The sequence below is a fragment of the Rhizoctonia solani genome, chromosome 6 (genome assembly GCF_016906535.1).
Source record: "Rhizoctonia solani chromosome 6, complete sequence".
In the NCBI taxonomy this organism is placed as follows: domain Eukaryota; kingdom Fungi; phylum Basidiomycota; class Agaricomycetes; order Cantharellales; family Ceratobasidiaceae; genus Rhizoctonia; species Rhizoctonia solani.
In genome coordinates, this window is record NC_057375.1 from 1760773 (window position 1) to 1774480 (window position 13708).

The window sequence follows — 13708 nt, forward strand, 5'->3', positions numbered from 1 at the left end:
GATATGGCCACCTTTTATTCATTTTATTTGGAGCCTGTCATTGCACCTCCAGAAGCAATCAAGCCGTTCTTTGGTGTTCCGACGGTCATCAACACAGTCAAAGTCAAGACAGTGAAGCAAGCCGCTGATGAGTTAACGATAGGTACCACGAATGGACTGAGGTATGTACAGTTATGAGAATTGCGTAGACCATGTACTTATTTCAACTTGGCTCTCCAACAGGGAAGATGTGCGTACGTACTCCATCCGGGCCAATGCGGATCTGTATAAGCAGTTATTCGAGCTTTGGCATTCGACTACAGCCAAACTGGTCTCGACGCCGGGGTGGGGTTCGGCCATTGCCTTTCAGCCTATATTGAATAGCATGATCCGTGCGAGCAATGAGAAAGGGGGGAACGTGCTTGGGCTGGAGCAAGCGATCAATCCGCTTATTGGTAAGCTGCGGCCTGCCTCTCTCTTGACTCGACCGAGGTCGCTGACTGATATGCCAATCTAGTTGTCAACTATCAGTTTACTTGGGCATTGGCTGAAGATGACAAACAGGTTTATGCGATCATCGATGATCTGATCGCCGCCTCGATGGATATTGCAAAGTCCGGGGATCGGTTTGCGCAATACATATACGCCACAGTTCATCTCAGCCGGTTCCTCTATGCTAACATGATAAATCCCTAAGATATCTGAATTATGCGAACACCAATCAACGGCCTATCGAGTCGTATGGTCCCGCTCAAGTCGACTTTCTCCGTCTAGTCAAGGCCAAGTACAACCCCAACGGAGTATTTCATAGACTTTCTCGAGGAGGTTTCAAAATACCTCTATAGGATTTCTGTGCATCTGTTACCTCTGATTACGTAATCAAGCTATTTTTGGGCCAGCTCTACTTGACAGTTGCTGATATCACGTTCATGCCCTTTTCGCCGCCACCACAGCGGATTTGACATATCCGAGGATAGTTGTCTGACTGTGATCTGTAAGCCAAGTCCATATTGCTGATGTGAGGTTTCGTGAGAGCATGAACTATCTGACAGGTATGGCCGACGTATCACTGATTAGCCTGCCGAATCTTCGGTCCGTCTGCGAACAGTCTTTTATAACCGCCACGGAACGACGAAGCACATGTTACCCATCGACCTCTTCCCTCTCTCGCCCTCCGCAACTGAACTAAAGTGTCACCCCATCCACCATCCACACCATGTCAACTCAAGCTGTGGTTGTCCCCAAACTATTCCAGCCCCTTCAGATCGGAGATATTACCCTTCAGCACAGAGTTATTCTAGCTCCCCTCACCCGATTTCGCGCTAATAAGGAACACGTACACCAAGATATCGCGGCAGAGTACTACGAACAGCGCGCCGAGGTCCCTGGTACTCTGCTGATTACCGAAGCTACGTTTATCGCTGCCGAAGCTGGAGGGTACAATAACGTACCAGGAATATGGAGTGATGAACAAATCCAGGCATGGAAGAATGTAGGTTAACCTCTAGTTGTATGCGATCCCAAATTTAAAGTAAGGAGGCTGAAATTATTTGAAATAGGTAGTGGATCGTGTTCATGCCAAGGGATCGTACATCTATCTTCAACTGTGGGCCATTGGTCGTGCTGCTGAGCCGGACGTCATCCACGCCGAAGGATATCCTTATGTCTCTTCTTCGCCTACTCTATTAGAAGGACGTTCCGAGGTTCCCCAAGAACTGACCAAGGAGGATATCAAGAGATACGTTGGGTTGTATGTTCAGGCGGCCAAGAACGCGGTTCACAAAGCTGGGTTCGACGGAGTCGAAATTCATGCCGCCAAGTGAGTAGTTTTATGGTTAGGGGTGGTGTTGTCTTGGTATTGACTATTGCCTTCCTCCAAAGCGGATACCTGCCCGAGCAATTCCTTCAAGACACCTGCAATCAGCGGACCGACGAGTACGGCGGCTCCATTGAAAACCGTGCTCGCTTCGTTCTTGAAATCACTGATGCAGTAGTGGAGGCTGTTGGAGTAAAGAAAACTGGCATTCGGTTTTCACCGTGGAGTCGTTTCCTAGGCAAGTGGCTACTTGTAAGACAACGATACGTTCTTCTATCTAAACACGAATTAAATAGGGATGCGTATGAAAGATCCAATTCCAACATTCTCTTATGTTCTTCGTGAACTTTTGAAGCGTCATCCAGACTTGGCATATGTCCATTTTGTTGAATCTGTTGTAGCAGGTGATGGTGATGCCGATCCAGTGCACCAATTACAGGTACGTATTTTGTTAATGGATTTTGTGGGTATAAAATATTAATTTTTTCATTCGTCTAGGCCGAATCCAACGATTTCGCCCGGGAGATTTGGGGGAGCCGGCCGTTCTTTATTGCCGGAGGGTTCAAATTGAACACGGCGCTAGAGGTGGTTGAAAAGTACGAGCAGACCGCCGTTGCATTTGGACGACTTTTTATTGCCAATGTGAGTAAAACTCTCTTTAAAGATGACTGTATAGACGTTGGTTTAATTGAAACAAAATAGCCCGACCTCCCTGCCAGGTTGCAGCAAGACCTGCCCCTCAACGCATATAACCGCGCGACCTTTTATACCCCCGGGGCAGTTGGGTACACTGATTACCCCAAAGCTCAGAAGGTGGCCATAGCCCAGAAAGTCGAAGCGTGAATGAATTTTTGATTGGGAATGTTCTGACCTGAATAATGCCATGTCTATAAAGTAATACATCATACCGTGTTAGTTCTTGCGATCGTCACTCTGATCATGATCCGATTCTTCAACGAAGCAAATATTCATGAAGTTCATACTATTAAATACAAAGTTAAAAAGCAGATTATGGTCAAAATAATTCACGAGCAAGATATTAAATCGGAAAATATATTCATTCTAGCCATTTCAATCATCCAAAGGTTCAAAGTGCGCCATGAGTTGCCCGTGCATAGGCTCAACTTTCTTCTTTACTCCCCAATATTTGTAGTGCTCTTGGCGATGGAGTTCAACCACCCGCTGAAAGGTTTCATCGACTAACTGGTCTGTCGGTCCTTTGAAGATGCATGGCTCTGTAAGCAAGTGCTTCAGAATTTCTGCATCGCCAGGATGCTGACTGAGTAAGCGTTGAACTTCCAAGGAAGGGCGTCGTAGATTAATTTCGAATGTGCATGGTAGTCTTTGCCCGAGCCTTGGATCTCCTCCTGGTTTCAAGTTCTGATTCGGATAGTTGCACCGCCAGGGCTTCCAGGTTAGCGGAGTGTATGGGCGAGAGTGGACCAGCTTGCAGTGCAATCGTATTAAGCTATTTGCCATACAAAGGGGCAACAAAAAGGAAGCTTACTGGAGCGAACTCTAGGATCTGACGGTTGAGCTCTATCAGCATCTTGGTACGTTCAGTATCCGGACTAGGAGATCTTGGGGGGCGCTGTGTGTACTTGGTCTCCGAGTCACTGCTATTGAAATCCTCGGCATCATCTTGACTATCGGGAACTTCATCGGCCAAAGGTGACCCAGTACGACCGGTTGGTGATCGGGCGTGGGGAGGGGGCGTCTCATCAACCACTGTTTCTCTCGGTACACTTGTCCGCCGTCGATAATATGGTATTTCGTCGTCATTCTGGTCTTGGAGCGGACCATCCTCGGGACCTTCCGAATCGGTTACATCATGCATGAATTCATCTTGGTTTTCTGATAGAGAATCTGTGATTTCGACTACCTAGAAATAACGGGTATGGCTAAGCAATTATGAAACAGAGATTGGGTCAACTTACTTCACTCTTGGGAGCGAGACTGCTACGAGCCTTTTACAACATTAGCGAAAGCAAGTCAAAACTGGGTAAGCATACTCACGACCTGTGTAGCAAGCGTCGGAATATCGTCATCATCCGACGAAATATAAATCACATCCATTTCTGCAGCTGCAGCTGGCCGAACGGGAGTCCTAATAGCCGATTTCCTCATTTCTGGAGACCTTCGGCTCGCAGGTGTGGTACCTGAGCTGGGTCCCCTTTGGCTTGTGAATCTCCAGCTGCTCGAAGGATTTCTCATTGACGAGCTCGGCGTGCGAGCTGGCGAGTTTCTGTTCGTGCCCGATATCCGAATCGTTCCTGGGTTCTGACTTGAACTTGGAGTACGAACGTTCAGCGATGGACTCGGCTGGTAGCGATCGCGGGATACGGACGATGACACACGATCTTCTCGCTCTCCAAGAGAAGGGCTCGAATAAATCGGCCGAGTCCCACTCGATCCGGCCTCTTGACCCAGACTTATCCGCGGGCGTTTGACCCTGTCCGCCCACTCGGCCTCGTCAAGGGAGAATCCTCCGTCGTCTTCCTCATGCTCGGAAACAGGATCAGGTATCCAGCTATATGCGTGTCCCTCTTCGTCTGCCGTCGTCGCTCGGCCTTTGCCCTTGTTGGCCCGGTTTATTTGAGCGCTGGATAGGCGACTTCTGGAGCCTGACGAGATAGATCCTTGCCCTTCCTCTTTTTTGATCAAGTTGATGTAATATTTGTATTTTTTACGTTCCCTGCTATACTGGATGCCAAAGTCAATCAACTTTATTATCGAAAACGGATGGTAAAGTCGGTACATACGTGGTTGGCAAAGTCGCATGTGTCCCAGACTGCGTCCCACACACCCCAACCAGGGCGTCCTTCGAGGGCTGCCATCTCTCGCATCCGGGGAGCTTTTTTTGCCCAATCCCGCAATATCACTCTAGAAATGTATTTATCCTAAAGTCATAGTGTGTTACTTGGAGTGGCCCAAGAGAGAGGGAGGGGGGGAGATAAACGAATGGTACCTACCGCTCCTTGATGTACATTTGTATGTTCCAATAGCCACTCGGCGTGGCAGACGAAGACGTGCCGGGCCTCAGACGTGTGGCGGCGTGCGCCTCGATAATTATCCCGTTTCTCAGGGGTGCAAACGTCATCAAATGGATATTTTTCCATCATCTTAAATATGTGATCATTTGGTCAGAGAATATATAGATATAAATATTGCTTACCTTTTGCACAAACCAGTCGATAGTCCTATCCATAAGGTCGGTGCGATGGTCGTCCTCCCTCGACACTTCCTTCATAAACCGAAGTAGCTTGATACGTTCAAAATATAGGATCGATCTGACGGCTGTGCGGGCGTCCATGGATGCTATGAAAAGTGTCCTCTCGTTCTGCTTCCCAGATACGTTTACGACCACCTGAACTTGAAGCAGCTCTTTCTTTTTTGGGTCCCCAGCTAAGCTATAGTTAACAAGTGTTTAGGAACAACTGCAAACTACTCACGATGGAACATTGGATAATGGTTGTACTTGCCATAAACGGCAATCCAAAGTCCCTCTCTGCATGTCTCTTCGCTTACATCTGCGCCTGCATCACGAAGCTGCTCCTTCCCCTCTGCAGAAAGATGTTTCAGTTTCTTTATTTTTACTAAAGCACGAAATTCGGCCATTGCGCGATATTTGTCACGACGTTGGGTAGCCTTGGAATTGGGATCGTCATTGTCCTTTGGCCAGGCAGGTGAAAAGTCATCGAAACCAACAACTACCACTTTATTAGCGGGTTTGTAGTTAACCACAATCTGGTATTGGTGTACTTCAACAGAGCGCAAGCTGGCATCGTAGGGAACCATAGTGTGTAATTCGAACGGACCCCAGTGGTCGGGATATCCATCGTAAGGAAAGTGCGGAGTTCGTAGCTTCCCAGTTAGATTCATATCCAAGACTATTAAAAATATTGTCTAAGTAGCCACTTATCCAAGACAATTCTATCAAGAAAACCCTCAAGCGCCCATTAATGGGGGAAAGAGAAGGTGATCCGGTATCACGTGATGGGCGTTTTTCGGACCCGGGATCTTGTCCTACTTGTTTATTTTCTTCAATAATGTTTATCGACCTAAACGTACCATTTGCTCCATCAGGATTCAACTCTAATACTCAAACCGTGACGAAACAAAAACAAAAGCAGAAGCAGAAAGGAAACAGTTCTGAAGCACCGGTAATAAATGCACCAACTTTGTCCAGCAACGATCTTGACCTGATTAATTCCCGCTTGGATGTCATCTCTCATCGTAAGCCATAGCAAACGCATTAAAATACATTCATATTGATCAATATTCCTAGTAAAGTCGGATATACCGTCGTCGCCTTGAATTATACTGTTTATGGAAAAATTGACCCAGCCACACACGTCAATCCACTATTGGCGGTTCCTCCTCGCAAGGACCTCGTTGTCCTCCGTCGACTTACTATTATCCTAGACGAATCAAGCGAAAAGGGGTTTGGTCTTTCCACACAACATGCGCCCCATCTCGCTTCCTACGACATCATAGCACTTCAGCCAACCACCCCAAATACTTTCTCGTTGGCATGTCTTAGCCATACACAACCATCTCCTACAACCGCTCATATCATCTGCATTGATGCTGCATCGGCCACTCCTCAGCTGCCCTTTCGAATGAAGCCCTCTATGATACGGACTGCCATTCGCAACGGCGGTGTGTTTGAGATATCCTATGCGGGTGCTCTCGCCTCTGATGAATCGGCACGACGAAATTGGTGGTCGGGTGCCAGAGAGATCGCAAGAGCTACCAAGGGAAAAGGAATACTTTTATCGGGTGGAGCTCAAGCGATTTGTGATTTGCGTGCGCCGATGGATGCGGTTAATCTGTGAATATATCTCCTTATTCCCTTTTTCACAACCTGACAAAGTCGCGCAGTGTCTCAGTTCTCGGCCTGAACCAAAATACAGCCAGGAATGCGATGAGCACCGACGCGAAATCTTTAATCACTCGTGCAAGTGAGTCATTCGCGCTACTAACTGGCTTTTGACTGATTACGACTGCACCTTAGGTACACGGCAAACATACCGGGCCGTCCTCTCTGCCCCAGTACTTATCGACGCCCCCACAGAGGCCCATACCACTCCCACCGTAGACTCGACGCCCACTCCGCCCGCCCCGGGTAACTCCTCAAAACGGGTTCGAGAATCCGAGGATGTTGTAGCACACACTTCGGACGCTGGAACGTCCGAGCCGTCCGAGCCTCCACAAGCCCGACCTCCCAAGCGCTCCAAAGGCCGTGGTGCGAAAGCGTGATGATGGGCATGTTCTGCCGTAAGCCCGGCCTACGATCGTCGTTGCTGTAGCAACCGTTATACATGTATATCCATCTTGACCAATGAAGAAAGGCGGGACGATCATCTTGCATCCAGCCGAGTCTGGGGAACCGGACTTTTCCGTGACCCTCGATGGGCTGGACAAAATTCATTTCAACCGACTTCAGTCATATGCATTATTAGGGGCAAGATCAGGTGCGAGGGGACCAAGACAACATATTTGAGAGTGTAACGCGTCCACAGATGCACAAGCGTTCAAGCAATTTAGTGTCACTGAATCCACGAAAAAAAGGACAGGTTGCATTTGCTTTAGAGTGTGAAATACTTCGTGAGTCGAGACAGAGTAGTATCACCCCATGCATGCGTCATACCCCCTTCGTCAATCATAACCGTGAAGCCCTCCACCCTTCCACTTACAAGGGAGAGACTTCGACCTCGAAGTACTCCAAAGCTTCAGCCCTCGTATCGCCGACACCAACCGCCCACGAACTACCAATCCAATTTCTTCCAAATATTGGTACACAAAGCGGACTTGGAATAATTGATCTTCCTCAAGCTTATGAGGGCTCCGGCCTTCCTTCGAACTCAGCACCAACTTGGGGATGACGGACCGACACAGGATCTGTCACTTGTTCACCCTCGACAGCTCTACGGTATTTTTCAGAATTACTCCTCCTATTTCCATGGTAACTTTCGGCTAGTGGATGGGTGCTTTCTTTACACAGGATGTTTCCCCTGTATGCATGCATACGTTTTCAAATTACAACTAGTACGGAGCCAATATGCCGCGTTTACATCTCTGAATGAAGCATTCTCCAGTAGTAGTATTGTATATGCTTACATATATTCGGTAGTATATAGAGGCCCAAATTTATTCTGCTTCGGACACCGGAGACAATATAGGTGGCCCACGCAAGTACAAATTAAGCGAGAGAGCGAATGTTTCAGTTTGATACCGCTCCGGTTGGCGATCTCCAAGTTAATCTGACTTGCCTAGTTCCAGAGATCGTAAGCCGACGAGACTTCCGGACATCATCAAGTGCAAGAGGCAAGAGAAAAAAATGCGGAGGTGTGGATAGGGCGTGGCTCTCTCCTAGCTGTATAAAATAGGGAGGAGGATTGGGAGCTGAGAGCATGGGCTCCGTCCACAATCTCCCTCCTCCTCCTCACATGAATCCTACTTCATACCAGCTCTCCTCTTCTGCTGCTTGATTCGATCACCTTCGACCGATCCCTTCTTGGGCATGTTGGCTTTCGCCCTTGACCAGAGGTATGCTCGCTATCCACTAGCCGTGTGGTTTTGCCCCTGTCCACTTTTAGTCTGTTCTCGACTACACAGTTGATCTCTGGCTAATCTTTCATATATCCGTTGGTAGTATGTCGTTTCAAGCCCTGTGGCCTCCAATTGGGCTGTGCACACCGCTGCCATGAACTAGGCTTAAGGCTTGGCATGGTTTGAAAAGCGAAAGCCCACTAGGCTGTGTAAAATCTATGAATGCGTTTATTATTATTCTCGTTTCTAATTGTTTCCTCTTTCTCTTGCGAATCTCTACGTGCCCTAGTGGCATTTAGAGGTAAATCACTGTGGCCCACACCTTCATCGAGGGGCTACCCGTCTGACCTCTTCTCTGCACAGACCGATGTGTACGATTTACCAGCTAGTTGTACTGCTCGTTATAGCAGCTATAATGCGGCTGAAATTTCGCATATGTCGAGTGTGTTGTAGGGATGAGGCGGACGGGTTGTATTAGTTAATGCCTGTATATATGTAACCCATCCCGCTCCCCTCTCTGCACATACCGATATATACGATTTACCAGCCAGTTGTACTGCTCTTTATAGCAGTTATAATGCGGTTGGAATTTCGCATATGTCGAGTGTGTTGTAGGGATGAGGTGGATGGGTTGTATTAGTTGACGCCTGTACATATGTAGCCCATCCGTCCTCCTCTCTGCGCACACCGATGTATACGATTTATCAGCTAGTTGTACTGCTCGCTATAGCAGCTACAATGCGGCTGGAATTTCGCATATGTCGAGTGTGTCGTAGGGACGAGGCGGGCGGTTTGTGCCTGTATACTTGTACCCATCCATGTCTTTCTCTCTGCACACACCGATGTATACGATTTACCAGCTAGTTGTACTGCTCGTCATAGCAGCTATAATGCGGCTGGAATTTCGCATATGTCGAGTGTGTTGTGGGGACAAGGCAGCGGGTCGTATCAAATGGTACTTGGATGTACTGTTTCCCTACGTGTAATTGATATATGCTCAATAATGCTAGTGCTTCACGTGATGTATATGCACTAATGTTTGAGAACTGTCCTTGAAAACTACTGCTGTATTTATTAGCTTCTTTCATACGATCAACTCCCGCAGTTGGGGTTGACATTTCAATTCCAGACTCGAGTTTACAACCAAATATAAAACTAAGTGACATATCTGCGAAAGCACCAAAGCCAAACAAACAAAGGGTGACCCCTATACACCGATCGGATCAAAGCATAAAGGTATAATCAGTATAAAGAGATTGATAACAGCACACGACCACAGGCGCGTGTCCTGTGTCCAATCAAAAAGCAAGAACCGAATATCATAATCAGAAATCCCAAAGAGTTCCTACCCGGCAATATCACGGATCAGCACGCATATACTATACGAGTCAGAGAGAAGTCAACTGACCAAAAGCAGGAATTCCTAATTTCCTGCAACCGACCATCATCTCACGGTTTCCGATGTAATTGGAAGTAATAAAAACAACTGATAAATAGTTCAATACAAATCGGATTAGCAATCAACGAGAGGACGCTCACCTTCAGCATCAAAACTTCGATAAACCTCTTCGATAAGTTTGATAGTATTCGGTCGCCCGACCTTCTTTGAGTCCCAAAGAATACGGCGCTCAGGAGGGATGTTTTTCTGAATCATTGCAGAAATAGTCTTTCCAAATGTTTTCTCCTGGTCCGAACCTGAAAAACTATGAATAAGTGAAATTCAGGGGACCATGCGTAAGAGCTCACCAATCCAAATTAAGAACCATCCTTCGTGTTGAATACATGTGGAAAGCGCTGCTCCGATTCCTGTACCGGTACAGACCCTAATTCCCCTCCGGTATAAAGTAGACGTATTCGATACTCCCGCAAACTTAGGCGAGGTCAGCAGGGTTCCACAAAACTCCGGCGAATGCGTACCTTGAGCTCACGAGTCCAAATGTACTTGGGAGGATCTTCCACCAATCCGCGAGTAAAATCCCCCTGTACACCGCAGACCATGTAGTGATATGGCGAATGGGTGCCTTCCGAAATGATACCGAACGCATGGTACTCCAACATGCTGCTTCGGCTGATCCGACCAAGCAAACCTTGTTGCATACCTCGGTCGAATCTGAGAACGGCAACCTTGGGCGACGGCTTTCAAGGAGAATAACGCCAATTATTAACCGATAAAACGGCGGAGACTGAGAGACTTACGACCTCGACATGAACCGGGACACGACGAGTGAATGTCCAAGGCAGGACGATACTTCGAGCCATACTCAGCGTTGGACATGTGATGGGAATTCAAACACTTACAAGACCGTCATTCCCAATGCGAACCAGAATTCCTGCGTGCTGATCATATGATATCCCGTCGCGGTCCATTCCCCAGTCTGAGGGTTAAACCCATTACCCAAAATGACGAAAATCCAGGTCGCCAGAAGGCCGAGCCAGCCGATAAATCGGTGATGGCGTTCAAAAACACTAAATTACGTATTAATTCCGAGATGAAAAATATATATAAACGCGTGAGATGAACACATACTTGTGGTGCTGGTTTCGAATCCATGGGAAAGCGCTAAGCACACTAATTGACACAGCAACGCTCGTAACGACCCCCATTGCAATAACCGACTTCTGGTTCACGGATGCATGACGGCATAGCTCGATCACTTTGTATAAGAGCCAAGCCAGACCTGATGTTGCACAGCCGGAATGAATACCGCCGATGTGTTGCAATATGGAAGTTATTCCCAGACGAATGCACAATGGAGGCCACTATAACTAAATGAGTCACTTGCTTCGTTGAATTAAAGCACCACGCACCTTTGCGAAAAATGTGTTCGCGATAAGGAAGAGAAACCGCAGGAAAAGCTCATTACGCATCATAACGGCGCATAACAGATTGCCAAGTACAAGTGCACCCGAGTGATTGACTGCATATTCGAACCGACCGATGCCAGCCAGAACGATTCCTATGCCATTTAAGGTCACGACAAAGGTATAGAATTTGCTATTTTGGACTTGTCAGTCTCATACTGAGCTCTTTATTTAGGCTACGTACCGGTAGGTATTAAAGAAGAGATTGAATCGAATCCAAAGGCTAGCTTCGATACTCGGAGGCTTGGATTTGGCCTGAGCAGGCTTAGGCGGAGTAGGTACTATGGATCCTTGTATTGCCTTTTCGTTTGGTTCCTTTTCAACCGGTGCCAAAGACGCAGTTGGAGAAGGTGGTGTTGTGGTCTCCGTAGACTGAGTCTCTTGATAGGGCAATGTAGGCAGCTCCGAAGTGGGGGACGATTTTTCAGATTCAAAAGCTGGAGGTGGGCCTGCGCGTAAACCAGGGGATGAGCTCTCCAGCTCTAAGGCAGATATCTTTGCCTGAGGTACCAATGAAGAAGAATCTGAGGACTCTTCTATACCTTTACCAGAGCCCACTTGTGTAGGGGGTATAAAGTCCCCGCCACCGAAATTGGGAGATAGGGGGTCCGAGGATCCTTGAAGACCACGCTCAAGATCTGCGGCGTTTGCCCCAGCTGACTGGTTGGGTTCATAAGCCATCATCAGAGGCCAACACAAGAATCAGACGAAGAGTAGGGGAAGTTGGGGGAAATGTGGCTGGGTCATAGCGGAGCGGGGCTGCCCTTTTAACCTTCCGTGAATAATGGTACCTAGGCCTCCCTTATTGACTCTGTACGGCAAAATGTACCAGACAGGACCGCACACCGTAGTATGCAAGAGTATGTTGAACTATAGTGTGATGTCACTTGGAAAAGACTCACCGCGATAGACCCGACTGAGTAACCCGACTATCTGCCGTATTTGTACCGGGAAGCAATTTTGGACAGGTTTCGCCAAGAAATGCATGTTCAAAGACTAAAAAGTATATGCACGATCGATAAGCGTGTGGAAACAACGAATAATTCTCCAATGCAACCAGGGGGTTATGCAAGGGGTAGCCGGCTTCGAATAAACTTCGGGTTGGACGATATCAGAAAGATATCTCCACGTGGGTATGGTATGCCCTTAGTTTGAAAGCTTGAGAGCTCGATCCTGAAAGCAGAGCCAATCTAGGATATATTAATATATTTCTGATGGTTGGTAGTGACGCAACTCAACAAGCGAGTGGGGTTCGGAATTCGGGTGCAAGACGCTAAGAGATCGTATCACGGCCTACAAGCAAATACACGAAAGGGAACCTTTAACCAAGCACAGGAGAACCGTTTGCCAAGAGGCGATACCACAAGGTACTACTCAATTCAGCTAGCAAGGGCTAGATAACACAAGATATAAGCGCTCAGGTTGGTTGACCAGTGCCATACGGAGGCGGTGATGGAGGCATGTGAGCTTTGTCAATCCGATAAAGAACCGGCTGCTTGAGCTCAACGAACCAGTCTTCGAGAGATTCGTACAAATCGAAAAGTTAAAAGATTGGAAACTGACGTCTAGCTTTACCCCGAAGGAAGACCGAACATTGGGCAGAATGAGAATAGAAGATAGGTTCCGAGGGTCAAAATTAAAACAAACGCCTAATACCCCTCATAACTCGAGCGGTTCTGTAAAACGGAGCTCTCCGGCTGGGAGTCACGTGTGAATCGGCTCAAGGCACTGACACAATTATCCGTTTATTTGCTATTTTGAACGTTTACTGAACCAACGCTTAATTCCTTATCGAACAAACTTATGATAGTGATATCGGTACAGTACGAGTATGATTGGCTATTCTACTCAACGCATGTACATAGGGTGAATATTCTCGAGAATCGGCTGGCAGAGGGGGGCATTTCCGCCAAGTAAGGAATACGGTCCGAATGGTTTGACCTAGCACACTATCTGGTGGGCGTCGATGCTATCTAGAAGCAAGCAACCCCGCTTTGGACGTCCTACAATCCCAGGATTCCAAGTTTGGCACGTAGGGTGTGGGAGTGCATTTAGCTAGATATGCTATTAAACTTTCCCCAGTGCGTGGCTCCCTTCAAAGTTTCGATTCGAGCAAGAGTGATTAGTCTTACGAAAAAGCAGGAACAAAGTAGTGTTCATCAAGGTATGATTGGCAATCCAACCAGCTAGTCCTGTAATATCCTAGATATGAAGCATGTAGCTGCCACCGGAATTGTTATTTTAGAAGTGATAAAGTTCTCAATGAAAACCCGAACCAGAGATTTCTCCGTGTAGAAGAGAAGTATCTGAGGACGTTACTTCCGAACCATGACCATATTTTACCTTCTTCTACAGGACACAATATCTGAGCTAATCGGTTACCACAGAGTTCTAGTACCTGCCGAACTTACGCCATATTTCATCCAAGTTTCTCGTATATTACCTTTCAAGCATTCCCATATTAGCAAAAAGGTATGATGCCATAATGTTCCTGGT

The 13708-nt window shown here is 47.3% G+C and overlaps 5 protein-coding genes across 5 annotated transcripts; 3 read left to right on the forward strand and 2 right to left on the reverse strand.

Moving 5' to 3' along the window:
- Positions 1-3: 3 nt before the first annotated feature.
- RhiXN_05980 (FAD-binding domain protein) lies at positions 4-824 on the forward strand (the record flags this gene model as incomplete). Its single annotated transcript, XM_043325796.1, has 4 exons — positions 4-161; positions 223-434; positions 497-605; positions 677-824. 4 exons carry the CDS (start codon positions 4-6, stop codon positions 822-824), a joined length of 627 nt encoding a protein of 208 aa, XP_043181228.1.
- A 371-nt stretch (positions 825-1195) lies between these two features.
- RhiXN_05981 (NADH:flavin oxidoreductase/NADH oxidase) lies at positions 1196-2638 on the forward strand (the record flags this gene model as incomplete). The annotated part of the gene is made up of 6 exons (XM_043325797.1): positions 1196-1471; positions 1539-1798; positions 1861-2024; positions 2092-2234; positions 2294-2437; positions 2498-2638. 6 exons carry the CDS (start codon positions 1196-1198, stop codon positions 2636-2638), a joined length of 1128 nt encoding a protein of 375 aa, XP_043181229.1.
- A 228-nt stretch (positions 2639-2866) lies between these two features.
- Positions 2867-5593, reverse strand: RhiXN_05982 (uncharacterized protein; the record flags this gene model as incomplete). Its single annotated transcript, XM_043325798.1, has 8 exons — positions 2867-3241; positions 3303-3677; positions 3733-3762; positions 3812-4498; positions 4558-4695; positions 4768-4917; positions 4971-5200; positions 5248-5593. The coding sequence occupies 8 exons, from the start codon at positions 5591-5593 to the stop codon at positions 2867-2869; spliced, it is 2331 nt and encodes a 776-aa protein (XP_043181230.1).
- A 251-nt stretch (positions 5594-5844) lies between these two features.
- RhiXN_05983 (ribonuclease P protein subunit p30) lies at positions 5845-7057 on the forward strand (the record flags this gene model as incomplete). The annotated part of the gene is made up of 4 exons (XM_043325799.1): positions 5845-6031; positions 6089-6629; positions 6680-6759; positions 6813-7057. 4 exons carry the CDS (start codon positions 5845-5847, stop codon positions 7055-7057), a joined length of 1053 nt encoding a protein of 350 aa, XP_043181231.1.
- A 2618-nt stretch (positions 7058-9675) lies between these two features.
- On the reverse strand, positions 9676-11896 carry RhiXN_05984 (nonribosomal peptide synthetase; the record flags this gene model as incomplete). The annotated part of the gene is made up of 10 exons (XM_043325800.1): positions 9676-9695; positions 9759-9836; positions 9890-10045; positions 10097-10220; positions 10268-10486; positions 10547-10598; positions 10649-10816; positions 10878-11110; positions 11159-11345; positions 11397-11896. 10 exons carry the CDS (start codon positions 11894-11896, stop codon positions 9676-9678), a joined length of 1737 nt encoding a protein of 578 aa, XP_043181232.1.
- Between the last annotated feature and the right edge of the window lie 1812 nt (positions 11897-13708).